Source organism: Nylanderia fulva, unplaced genomic scaffold (genome assembly GCF_048542155.1).
Source record: "Nylanderia fulva isolate GAGA-0341 unplaced genomic scaffold, ASM4854215v1 Scaffold17, whole genome shotgun sequence".
NCBI lineage: Eukaryota > Metazoa > Arthropoda > Insecta > Hymenoptera > Formicidae > Nylanderia > Nylanderia fulva.
In genome coordinates, this window is record NW_028189945.1 from 4,522,062 (window position 1) to 4,536,261 (window position 14,200).

The following is a 14,200-nucleotide window of genomic DNA, read 5'->3' on the forward strand; positions in this document are numbered from 1 at the left end:
GCTCTACTGTATTCACAGAATAAAATACATGTATAAGTAGATACACATCGTGCCTCGACGAGTCAGTCGATATTTATCAGTAAATCTGTTTTAACACGCAGAAAAATGTCGTGGAGCTTTTTTTCCTCTAGATACCTATTAACCGTTAAGCTCATTCCTCTTCTCGATAATCTCTTTTTTCTTCACGCAAATTAGTAGTTTCTTTTTTCTTTCTCATCGTCTCAATCATTCTCAAGAGAATATTTGCATTGATCTGTCTTACTTCTACTTACATGATATACTATTGTTTCTCGCGAATGCAACGAATTGGGTAAACACGAAATCCCACCGTCTGATACGACCGATCACTAATTTCGCACTTTCTTCATTCATATTTCTTGGAAATGAGATAATCTCCAAGTGTTTGTATCTTTAATGGTCTCAACTCGCACGGGAATTTGAATTTAAAGAAATTTTTCCTTGCGAGTTTCGCCGCAAAAAAAAAGAATGGAACGATCTTAACTGCAGTGGAATTTCGTGTTTGCCAAACCAGAAATGTAAAGCGAACTCAGTCTTTGGTTGGAGCGATCAAATCTTGATGATTCTCGACGTTTTATTTAATTTTAAAATGGCTATTTTGGGTCATTATATTTTTAACATTAATAAATTTTATATAAAAATTCATATATACCACTATACTTCGTTTTTTAAACGTGTCCCAACTAAAATAAACAAATTACTTTTCTTCTTTACAAATACATATTCTCGAATTCATTTTTTTTTCTTTTTCATTCACATAAAATCGCTCGTTCTTCTCAAAATCATTTGGCGGAAGAGTTATCGCTTTTTCTTTTTTTTTTTAAGGCTTCGCTAAAAATCTCGATAGCAGCATATATACGCAGTATATACTCTGTGCATGTATGTGTGTGTGTGTGTGTATGTGTGTTTGTATGTGTATACGTATATGCGGTTTATGACGAGCAAATAACGTTTATAAAAGCTAAACGCTATACGAATACGAGCGAACAAAGTGGAGAGAATGGAGGATACGGCTTCGCGCGCAACAGTGAATCTGAGAAAAACGAGAGAAATAATGAAATATATCTAAAGAGTATGTACAAATATATGTGTCAGAAAAAACGGATTTCACAAAAAATGTTAGATAATATACAGGCGAAAATATGTGTGTATGTGTGTGTGAAGATCTTAACAAAATAATAAGTCCTATCCAGGATAAAATTTCTTTATTATTCCTCTCTTCTAAAATCGTCTTGAATTCATAAATTTTCGTACACGTTTCGCTGTGCGCCTACCACAACAACATTTTTTTTATTACAATTATTTAGTTAATTACCTAAAAATAAGAGATACAATAAGCGTAATTATTTTTATATGTACAATATATCCTTTTTTTTGTTTTATTTTATTACGATTTCGAGAAGTCTGCCTTCTTCTTTTTCCTCTTTTCCCTCTTTTTTTTACACAATTTGTAACACATTCGCATCATATCATTTTTATATCCCCCATCCCCCCGTTTCTCGCGTTACGGCTGGCGACACAAAAATCTATTTCATTACTCGCTAAATGCGACAAGTTCTTTGAAATAAACATTCACGAATAAATCAGAAATTCCATTTTATATCGGTAATTACTCAATGATCAGTGCCTGTTTTAACGTTTAACAAATAACAATTAAGAGCTCTCTTTCTCTCTCTCTGCGCAATCTCGAATTTCTGTACGCAGCTATTCTGCTTACAGTAACAAAAAAAGTACAACTATCAATGTGTTAAAGAAGAATATGGAATAAAAGTATCTCGACGAAATAAAAATCACTTTCCGATCTTTCGATTTTGAAAAAAATATAAATTCAAAAAGATTTTAGAATGTAACGCACATTCAAAGAAAAATGTACAGTCAATATATTGTCAATTTGATCGGTAAAGATATTCTCTCGTTTCTATGTTTCTTTTTTTTACGCATTTTCTTACAATTTTTGTATTATGATGAAGTAGCAGAAGGGGAGATGACGGCATATAGAAAGATTAAAGGGAGGAAGAGAGCGTATATTACACGTGAAAATCCAAGAGACACTATAACATATTGATTATTGGTCTTTTTCCAAGATAATGAATTGAGGTTTATCTTCGCGAAAGCGTTTTATATATATATTTTTTTTAATCTGAAAGAACGACGTGTGATTAAATGTGAAACGACAATATGTTTTGATCGAATTAATTGCAAATATTTGCTTTTAAGTATATCCAAGATAATTTGTTCAGTTGTATCAATAAATTCTACCATTTTTTTACTTTGCAACCAATAATATGCATGCCGATGAAAGAACGAATGTCACTCATATAATTTGACGTTGCCTTTTCAGGCAGGATAACTGTTGAAATGTTTGTCCGAATAGAGATTTAATGATGGCACGTCTGAATTTTATTCGTATATGCTCGAATTTTCCAAGTCTGTACGTAACGTGCACAACAAGACTTACACGAACTTGAATTTCGATATTTCACATCCGAGTTCTAGTAAGTAATTCTATTCTATAAATAAGAACGAATATCGAACAGCTTTCGAGCAGTTTACATTTATCTAACAGTAAAATGTTATCGAGTCTGTGAGACGGCAGATAAAAATGTAGTAGAATGAGATGGTGCAGAATATCATAATAAAGCTTTAGCTTCGTTCTCATTTCCTTTAAATTCACACACATTCGAGAAATTAAAAAAGAAATCCGGAATTAATTGAATCGCGTGTAGAACAGATATATATGAAGTTACATTAAGAAATCTATCTTTAAAGGCAATGAAATTTAATCGTTTATATATTTACTTTGTCAAGGACTTTTGCTTGAAGTACTTCAGTATTTCAATATCTCTAATATCGATAGTGGTAGAGTTTCAGTCACTAATGTGAAAGACGTAAGTGTTCTTATACATTGCCCCAATGTGAGCTTTGTAGATTCTAATACAGTATTCTAATGATCTCTCCGCACACAAATCCTGTGATACAAGCTTTTCCAAACGCAACATTATAAAATTACACCCTATAATCGCATATCAGTCGCATATATAATATGTAGGCGACGGATATGCACGTATCAAAATGTACGTTTTGGCGATTACTGGAGAAAGAGAAAAAAAGAAAGTCCTTTTACGATTATAATGACTTAATGCTATCAAAGATTCATTGATAACAATAGCTTCGATATTTCACAGCCTGGAAGCCTTTAACATAGTATCATATATGTATATATTTATATATATGTATATATAAGGAAATAGCATTACTCTATATAAAGTCATATAATATTCGAACCAAATCTATATATATACAGTATTGAGAAAAATCGTACACTTTTGTAAGAAATTAATTAATCTATTTTTCGTTTTCTGTATAATGTCATTTATCTGGAAAGCGATGAGAAGTAATTCGAGCATACTATTGTACTTACAAGAGCAGATTACTATAATAATCCCCGCCATTGTTAACGTAGCGCTTATTGAATTTATTTTTTATATATTGTTTTAAAGAAATTTATGGCGTAAATCATTTCTAAATACTTTTTTACCCGATTTTTTAGGGAAATTAAAATAATTATTGATCAATTATCATAATAAAACAAAATAAAATTAAAATAATTATTGATCAATATAAATGATAAAACGCAAAGCCTCTATAATCTTGAGCGTATATCTTGAATGACGGATGTTACAATAGATGTAGAGTTAAAAGAGTTTTTTTTACGGAATTTCGATAATCCAATAATTAATGCTGTGTCTGAGAAAGCTTGCTGTATGCACCCACCCAATTATTTTGTGTCATTAAAGATGATAAATAAGAGATTTCAATAATCTAGACATATAATAGCATTTCATATTTCTGATTAGTTTTCCTTGCATTGAACGAATGAGACTATTGCAGACTAAAAACAAAACAGTATATTGCACGTTATATTTTGAAGAGAAACTTAATTATATACATAATTTTAAAACTTTGCTACAATTAATATGTATCCTTCGTGAGCCAGGAATGCAATTTATCCACTGACTACATATATATATTGCCCTCTATTTTTTTATACGATACAAAGAAAACGAGCACTATTACTAAAAATATCAAGTGCTAATTTTGGGCAATTGGATACATCAACTTCGGAATCTTGTATCTACAGGAACAATGGCAACATTTTTTTTACATGGCTATCATGGTCATCTTTAGCAATCGTTAATGGCGATATCATATCGTTCAATGAGCAAGGAAAAAGAAAATTTGAAGAGTACGGATCGATTACAGTCCCTCTCTCAATGAAGACAGAAGTAAAAGAAACTTGATACTTGCATCAGAATCCACGCTACCGTTGATTTGCATCGCCGCACAATAAAGCAACTGATCGAAGGAGCAGTTTTGCAATTGTACCTAGCCGTATCGCTCTTTCGCATCAACACGTAACGCAGTATACCATCAGTACACGTTCCATCTCTCGCCCGAGGCAGACATAGGCAAGGTAAGAGAATTTAACGAAGCCCCCAGTGACGTATTGGCGGCAACAGGGGTGCCGATAGCAGGCATCATGTCACTTCCATCGCCAGTGAATTTGTTTTGTTCGCCCGTACGAGCTGCTGCTGCTGCGGCTTGCTGTCGCACGGCGAATTGTCCACTCCATCCACCTCCATATCCAAACTTTCACTACAATAAAAAATATTAAAATGAGGGAATTAAATTAAATTAATTGATTGAAAAAATCTTTAGTAAAATCAAAACGATTAATCAAGATGTCAAGGCGTTAAATACATATTCTAAATACGATCGCAACATTGCATTTCAAACACTTTGTCAATTGATGAATCTCAGTTCTTTTGTATAGCAAATGTACTTCCAAAGAAAAGTTTTTGTTACTCTTTTTGTAAATTTCTAGTTGGAAAAAAAATATATATTATATGTATAATAAAATAATAAAATAATATGATAAAAAAATACATATACACTGTTGTTTGTGAACATTGCAACACAGTTAACATCATTATTTCTTCATAGTGTTGCAATTTTCACAAATAGCAGTATATATTGAAAATATATATATACATATATTATATAAGAGAGAAATATTGAATTACCTATTACTATTAAGCGTAATTTCCCCGGACGTTGGGACCTGTTGCGCCTGATTCTGCGTCTGTTGCTGCTGCTGCTGCCTCGCGAGACTGGCCAATTTACTTTGCGCTATCAGGCCAGGTAGCAAATTGGACGGCGGATGCTTCTGTGGCAGAACTAACGTGGACTGTTGATTATTCACGACGTGGGTGCTGTTTGTCAGGTTGTTTGAGTTGTTTATATGCGGCAGTGGACCGTTCTGGTGGCTATTGCCAAAGTTTGTGACACTACCACCATTACCATTACCACTACTACTGCCGCCGCCACTGCATGTAGTGCTCGCACTGAACACTCTAATGTTCGCACTACCACCGCCACTACCACCACCACCACCACCACCACCACTATTATTACCACTACCACTGCCAACGCCGCAATTGCTGCCATTCCTATTATTTGTTGGACTAGTCAAGGATTTCGATAGAATGGAGGCAGCATTGCTGTTGTTGGGCAATTGTCTGTGTTGTTGCTTGTTGGGCTGATGATGATTCGACTGTGTGTCGATTGTAGCACCTATGCCAACATTGGTGCACTGCGTGGACACTGTACTCGATGTTACAGCGGCTTGATTAGTCGTACACGTGACAATAACGGAGGACAACGGAGGAATCGACGAAGAAGAACTCGTACAAGTATTTACAACACTAGAACCACCACTGAAACTGCCACCACTGCACTGAGGAGGCCGAGCCTGCTGCTGCTGCTGCTGCTGCGTCGTCGTCGTCGTCGTCGTCGTCGCGGGCGGCGCAAACAGATTACTCGTGAGCGGTGTCACCACAAAGTGCGAGCTGCCCAGCTCGTCGTCTGTCCGCGAGTCTTTCATGCCACTATTGTCCGACAGACCGCTGGTGCTACCCGTATTATTGAGGTTCGCTACCGCGAATTCAAAGTCCGACACGGCATCAGTCGGGAAGTAATCTGCGATGTTAAATTCTGATGTGAACGGTGACTCGTCACCTGCGCGCTCCGGCTCCACCTCGATGCATATGGACGTCGCCTCGGGCGGGAACGGGTATGGAAGCTTGGATCGAGACACCATTGGCTCTACATCCGAATCCGTGTCGTCGCTACTTTCCTCGTTTGGACTATGCACCGACACAGGCGGAGTCTTTGGTCGAAAATGTAACCTGTGAAACGGATATTTAATACATGATATAATTGTATGAAAGTCTTCTTCTGTAAATTAAATCCATAAATAAATTTTGCGAGTCAAAATGACAAGCGTATAATTATAAACAGATATAATTTGTTAATAAATAATAACAAAATATAACATAGATATACCACTCTTTTTTAACGGTAGTCGTCGCTGTGGCAGTCGCGTTTGAATCCACTAGCTCGCGCTTGGAATCGTGTATCGTAAAGTCTAAAGAAGACCACATGTCGTCCATATCGACAGTACAACGGTCTAGTATTACTCTGAAAATCGTAAATTAGTAATAAACATATGATCGACTAAACACAGTTAAATATTCTCTCTCGTTAAATGTTTGCACATATCGTACCTGCCACCTCGACCAATCCTCCGTCGTGCAAGGCCGATACACCTTGGCACTGGTTTGCTAATGCTGGTCAGTGCAAACCTGTACTTTTTATCAGCCAAACCGCCTTCGCTTTTATCACACCAAGGCCAATTTCCAAAACCACCTGATACAGGCTGCAGAAAGAAAAAAATTCATATTTAAAAACTCTATATGTATTTAAAAAAAACTTAAGCTATTATATTTTTATATATGCGAAGGGCCTAAGTAATTGCATTGAATGAAATGCATACACGGTAAAAAATCGGGATATCTAAAATGCATATCATCGATATGGATTGATCAATTTAAAAAAAAACCAATTTAATAGTTTTGACAATTTTAAGTACATTTTAAAATATCTCTAACAAATATAAAATATTGTATATGATAAAACAACCAATGCATTAATCAAACATTTGACTAATTAATTACTCTGAATTTATTTCAAGAATATTAAGATAAAATATTAAACATTTTAATATTATCTAACATTTTGCCAATATTCTTTGCATTTTTTGAGTAATTAACATTAAAGTAGAACGTTTTGATATTAGGATAGCAACAAGGGGGAATATGCTAATTAAAAATCAAACATGGTAAACGGTGCAAATTACTCTTTTTTGTTTTTTAAATACTATTTTTATGTTTTAATATTTATCGTGTCCATTTCAATCTCATTTCGGACTATTATCAGCAAATAAAAATAAACTGAATCGTGCATGTGTTTATATGTAAGCCTCAGTAACTCTCACAATGGAAAAGCATAATAAACCTCTTTTCAGTTCCAACTGTTAAAGAAAAAATTACATGCGACTGGTTGATTGAAAACATTATAAAATATTCAAATCTTTAACAGTTTGACGCATAAACTCATCGATCGAACAAAGCACTGCGAGTTAGAAGAATCAGAACACAACGGAATAGACACATGCACAATTCAATCTATTTTGCTGATAATTGTTCGAAATTGGGACCAAATGCAATAAATATTTAACATAAAATATTTATATAAAACAATAAATATTTAACAAAGAATAATTTGCGCATTGTTTATCGCGCTTGTCTCTTAATTTACGCCATATTCTTTTATTGAATAAATTAATGTTACATCATGGTAACCAAAATATATTAAAAATTGATGTTTTAAGAAAAGAGCAAATAAAATGACTTACCGGTAAATAAGTGCAATTCCTATTTCGACGAAACGTGAATTGACCTTCATCTACGGTGTCTTCGTCGTCGCGGTCGGAGGATAACGAGGGTTGGGAGTGTGAATGAGATGGAAGCGGACTATCTTCATCCGAGCTGATGAGCGGGTCCAGCCCGCCTCCGAGAACTGGACGATTTCCTCGACCGCCACCGCTACCCGTACCGCTACGAACACTGGTTTCCTCCAAATTTCCTGTCCTATTGTCTGTTTTATGTTTCCGTTTCTTATATTGCCGCTTTTCTTTCCTGGGTACTGCCTCGTCCTAAATTAAAAGTAAAGCAGCGTTAAACCATTATATGCAGCAAAGATAATATAGTAGATAAAGAAAATGATCCACATTATGAACTCCTCTCATTTATTTCTAGATGTACCTCCAAAGATAAGAGCACAGATAAATGTACTCAAGAGCACATTTATCAAGTGTTGTAAACGTGATTCAAAATAATTTTTTTAGAGGATTTTTTCTAGATACATCGCTAAAGATGCGCTCATAATACTGCCACATTTATCGTGGCACATTTAGAGATAAATGTATGCTCCTAATATGAGCTTCTAACTTTAGAGGTACATCTAGAGATAGATGTGAGCTCATAATACAGGCAAATGGCTCTTTTTTAATGCTCATACATACTTTACTACAGACTTTGTTTGTCCAATTTTGATGAACACCAAACTGATTAGTAAAGAGTGGAGCAAACGCTGGTCTCGGTGCCTTTAATGCGGATACTTCTGCTAATATTTGTCCATTGAAATCTTGTGCTTGATACCTGTGAAATTAGAAAGGCGTAGTTTTCATTCAACACTTGTATACAATACACATAGCAACGTGTATATCATAATTTTACACTAACCGTTTCTCGTAAATCTCAATTGTAAGATGCAAATGTTCTCGTTTCGTCTTTTCTCTGCGTTTCACCATCTCCAAAAGCGTGACGGCCCTACTAAGATCCCTACGGAGTTTTAACATTTTCTCATAGCTTGTCTCATCGTTCTTCCGATTCTTGCGAGTTTGCATTTTTTCCGTACGTCGTCTAAACGCGAGATATGGATTGTTGGCAGCCGAACCGAATCGATTCTCCGTTTTAACTGTTAATAACAGTGGATGTTGCTGTAAGAAAAAAAATTGATAATTAACATCAGACAATATTTGAGACATTAATTTAGAAATACTATAAAATTGATTAATTTCGTAAAGAGAAGCAAAAAACAAACTAATAGAATATAATGTATACATATTTCTACATTTCTGATAAATAATATAAGCATATGCATATAAAACCAAGTAACATAACCTCAAAATCACAAATGTGATGCTTACAGTTTTAAGACGTTTATTGAGCCAATAATCGAAAACCGCGATAATTAAATCATCATCCTCTTTTAAAAGTGCCTTGGCTTCACTGAGGGTAACTACAGTTTGTCCTGAACTCTTTTCCAAACGATCCATCATCTCTTCAAATTGGAGAGGAGTCAAATCCATCTTGCGACTTTGTACCGCAACCCATTTTTCATCTTCCGAATCCATATCATAATCAGGTATATCTTGTTCCATTGCAAAGGCTATTAACAAAACAGAAGAAAATTAATTAATTATTTGTCACAAATATTTGGTAAAATTGCATTGTAAAATGGTATCTTAATGTGGCCTCTTACGTTGCATGTGTATTAATTGGCGAGGCAGCTTATAATCAGCAGGATATATCTTGTCATAAGCTTCCACATCTGCCAGATCGGTTACTTCAGGAGTAGGAATAATTAGACCTGTGCATATTGCTCTTTGAAGATGATGTTCCTGTAAAACAAATAGATTCACTTAATTAAAATTACAGTGAAGCATTTGTGAATCACAATTATTAAATGTAAACAAGATTGTCAAAGTGGAGTATATTTACAAAGTGTTTTAAAAATTAATCAATAAATTTAAATTTCTTAGCATATTACACACCTATCATTTTGGAAAATTTATTTCAGTTGATATGAATCTGATATTTTTCATCAATATGCTATAATTGTACATACATTATCATCAAGAAGAATAGTAATCATTTGAACGATAATGTCATATGCTTTCGATATATTTTAAAATTGAAAATTATAATATATAATATATATTATATAATATAAATCAATCATTGATACATTGTTATTGCGACCTAAAGATTCAACGATCATGAATATCTATATATGTTTTGATGTTACAAATGCAAATGTCTTATGACTCGCTGCAAACAGTATTTACGCAACGCATATAACAAAGTCAAGAAAATTGGAGTCAACTTTAAAGTATCTTTGCAAAAAAACAGATTCTAGAGTACTACTGCATGCAAGTTGGAGACTCTTGTACATGAGAGGCATCGCAAGAGCATTATCAAAACGTCAAACAGAGAAACCTTTGACATTTTGACGCAGGCAAGCAGTGACACGATAGTGCAGGGTAAGAATGAGATTGCTGGTGAACCAAACGTTGACAGCTGTCATGAGAAGTCGGACGGGAAACGGAAATACGTAGGAAGGACGAACAGGAATCGCCCGTGGCTCTGCTATTGTGTTAAACGAGGGTGAAAATGAATTTGCGAATGTTATTTATGAATTGTCCAGGGTGGCCCTCGCCATCTGCCGGTTGTTTACGAAATCGGGCGACCGTGGGTAAGATGGCGGACGAGGAAAACATGCTGGAACTCGGAAACTGGACGGTTCCGACTTACGCATTCCTCCTCCTTTTCCATGCCGCTGGGCATTTGGGGCACCGCGCGGTTAATGGCCGAATAATCTGGCAGATCCGGCAGCTCCTCGGCCATGTAGATCGGCATGGGCTTGGAGGCGTCCAGGGCGCGCGCCCTGAACGACAGCTTGCTCATCGCTGAGGGCGGCTGGCGCTCTCGCGCGTGTTGACAACCAAGGATGGCTGGTCGCGAACCGTGGTGAGGCCAGTCGGGTCGGCTGAGGGGGGACGACTCGCGCGGAACGCCGTGGAACCTCTTGGCCTATTCAGGCCTGGCTGGGGGAGGCCCCTGGGGGCCGAATTACCCGGCACGGAGAGCGCTCAGGGCCTCATCGTTCCCCGGCCATCGCGCTCGAACACGGTCACTCAGTCACCAAACGAGATATATCACTTCGAAAACATGTTTGCGTGACACGGTCCCTGCTCAAAGCCATCATGGCCGACGCACAGCCATTTAACACGTTCGGCCGCCGCCGTGCAGTTCGGCGAGCCGACGTGAGTCGCGCGGGAATCGGCGCGGCGAGGCGGCGGCGGCGGCGGCGTCGTCGTCGTCGTCGTCGGCGGCGCGGCGCCCAAGAGCGAAGCCCGCGCAAGCCTATTGGTGCCTTGCCTTGCCGCGGTGCCTTGCGCCTCGACTCGATCGGGCCGATTTATTTCTCGCCCACCGAGACGTGTCTTTGCTTTTTGGACAAATGCAGCCCGGTTCTCACCGGAAGCCTTCGCATTTACCAGACGTCATTTCCCTTGGAAAACCAACTTTCAACTTTGAATTTTTATCGTACTTGTTCCTCTTCTATCTCTCTCTCGTATTCGCACGCTTATTTTATTTGTCCGGGAATCTTCGATTTCTAATCCTGAAACATGCAAGTGTCACTTACATAAATTTATACATAATATTATAATATAATTTATTAGAAATTTATTTATTTATTTTAAATATATAATTTCTTTGTAAACAAAATTCTTTCGGGCTGCGATGACGTATTAAATTTCGATTACCGCGAAAAATAACATTTCTATTATTACGTGCGGAATAAATACTAAGGGAAAAAATTGACGTTACATAAATAGAAAGTTGCTTCGCCTCGGCTGCACTTTCTGAAATTTGAAGAGAATTAGATATATTCTTTGGACGTTGGAGTGAGAAAGAGAGCGAGATCGCGGTGCAGGCAGGTGTAGAAAGTGCGCGTTCCAAGTGTTACCCACGTGTATCTCGGCCCGAAATGAGCGAAGCCACGCGTTATATCAGTCTCACTGATATGACGGGAAAAAATCGAGGAGGATGAAAATTTATGAAACGATGAAAAATACGCGCTAGTGAGTCACCCGCTTGACTCGCGTAGCCTCGAATAATTCGCATGGCGGATTAAAAACAGGCGTGTTAACATGACGCAGATCATCGCGGTGTTGTCCGCGATTCCTAGGTTATCTCACCATCTGCGACTGCGACTGCCGAGCCTGTGCTTCAACGACGTTTCGCCAGGTATTTCATATTTCCGCCCCGTATCACGACGCATCGATCGCGCGCCCGAAATACGTTCCCGAATCACCCGAACTCACCTAATTTTCCCCTCGTACCCCCTCACGACGAGCACGTGTCGTTTCCCGCTGCCATTACGCTCCTCTCCCACCACTTCCGTATGGGCGCGTGCACGTAAAAAAAGAAAGAACGCGCCTAGGGCGGGAATTTTGACACTTTCAAATTTTGGCGCGAAAATAAAAAATTTCATAAAAAATATAATTGCTACAAAAAGCTTACATTTTAAACTCATTTTACTTAATATATATATATATATATACACGTTTCTTAAAATTTATATATACATATATATCGCATATAATCATATCATATATATATATATATATATAATATTTTAAGGGATATACTTAAATATATCTTTTATTACAGGGCAAGCAGATACCTTGTCCAAGCTTAACGCAGCAGAAATATTAGTGGCTGATTGTGATTTATTGGTACCTTACGCAAACAAATTAACATCGGTCAAATGGATACAAGCGACATGGGCTGGCTTGGAAAAATTTACTTCACATGTACAGAACACAGAAAGAAATTATGTACTCACTCGTTTCTCTGGTGAATTATTTGGGCTAGCCATGTCTGAATACGTAATCGCGCAGATTGTCAACTTTGAGCGTGATCAAAGACAACAATATGAGAATCAGAAGCTTGCTGTGTGGAAACAAGAAGGCAAATTGATAAATCATAGGCACATACGTGATTTGACCATAGGAATCTTAGGACTAGGAACAATAGGAAAGTGCGGTAAGTTATAAATCATTATCAAAATTTAAATGTAACGTAGAAACAAAGTCTGTAAAAGTTCATTTCTTATTGTTTTTTCCACAGTGGCACAAAAATTAAAGTTGTTTGGCGCGACTATCTGGGGAATGACAAGCAGTACTCCAAAGGAAAAATTATCATATCTTGATGAACATAGAACTGTAGATGGCTTGCAAGATATTTTAGAGAATTGCGATTATATCATTAATATATTGCCGTCCACTCCAAATACAAATGGGCTTTTAAATGGAACTGTTTTGCAGCATTGCAAAGCCAAGAATACTGTTTTTATTAACATAGGACGTGGTTCTGTTATTAAAGAAACCGATCTGATAAATGCTCTGGAACAAAAGTGGATTTTGGCTGCTATTTTAGATGTATTTGAGAAAGAACCATTATCAAAGGAAAATAAACTATGGAATTTTCCACAAGTAACTATTATTTTTGCTTTGTTATCAAATAAAAAGGTTCTATTTAAGTTTTATTAATAAATATTAATTTGTGTTTAGGTGACTATCTCGCCACACAATTCTGGTGTGACAGTTTTGCAAGATGTTGTAGAACAATTTGCTGTGAATTATGCCAAGTACACGAAGAAAGAAAGTATGATAAATGTGTTTGACTTTAATAAAGGCTATTAATTTTGTAATATATTTATATATTATTACAATAATATATTAAAATAATAAATTAAATATATTATTAAAATAATATAAGCATCATAGAATAGAAACATTTATTACGACTAAAAATATTTGTAAATTTAAATAAAAAATAAAGTATAAAGCATTTCAAACTTGTATATCATTTCTGAAATGCCAAAATTTAAGTTACATAATTTAATTGTAGTTAATAATTAATAATTTCAGTTTAAATATTAAAATTTTTAAACTCAAATTACACTTACATATTTATTTCCAAAATTTTTTTGTTTTACATTACGGTAAATATTTAACACATATGTAATGTTATACTTTTTTAAATATAAAGTTTTTGGAAAATTTAAAATTAATTTAAAATTAATTTAAAATTAATTTAAAATATTTTAAAATACCATATAATAAAAATATAATAGATTATATTGTTATAATTTTTGTGAAAATTATAACAATATAATCTATTATATTTTTATTATATGGTATTTTAAAATATTTTATAAATTAATTTTAAATTTTCCAAAAACTTTATATTTAAAAAAGTATAACATTACATATGTGTTAAATATTTACCGTAATGTAAAACAAAAAAATTTTGGAAATTATATGTATATTATATAATTCATCCAAGCAATACAAAAATACAAT

At 35.6% G+C, this 14,200-nt stretch overlaps 2 protein-coding genes across 2 annotated transcripts; one reads left to right on the forward strand and one right to left on the reverse strand.

Moving 5' to 3' along the window:
* Nucleotides 1-1,208: 1,208 nt before the first annotated feature.
* E(Pc) (Enhancer of Polycomb) lies at nucleotides 1,209-12,229 on the reverse strand. Its single transcript, XM_029320118.2, has 11 exons — nucleotides 12,155-12,229; nucleotides 10,578-11,448; nucleotides 9,526-9,664; nucleotides 9,191-9,432; nucleotides 8,724-8,980; nucleotides 8,504-8,639; nucleotides 7,835-8,134; nucleotides 6,645-6,796; nucleotides 6,424-6,558; nucleotides 5,103-6,266; nucleotides 1,209-4,674 (listed from the first exon to the last, which is right to left on the reverse strand). Exons 2-11 carry the CDS (start codon nucleotides 10,728-10,730, stop codon nucleotides 4,557-4,559), a joined length of 2,796 nt encoding a protein of 931 aa, XP_029175951.1. The 5' UTR covers nucleotides 10,731-11,448; nucleotides 12,155-12,229; the 3' UTR covers nucleotides 1,209-4,556.
* On the forward strand, nucleotides 11,634-13,692 carry LOC114944278 (uncharacterized). Its single transcript, XM_029320122.2, has 4 exons — nucleotides 11,634-12,077; nucleotides 12,504-12,878; nucleotides 12,963-13,327; nucleotides 13,406-13,692. Exons 1-4 carry the CDS (start codon nucleotides 11,981-11,983, stop codon nucleotides 13,535-13,537), a joined length of 969 nt encoding a protein of 322 aa, XP_029175955.1. The 5' UTR covers nucleotides 11,634-11,980; the 3' UTR covers nucleotides 13,538-13,692.
* Nucleotides 13,693-14,200: the final 508 nt, after the last annotated feature.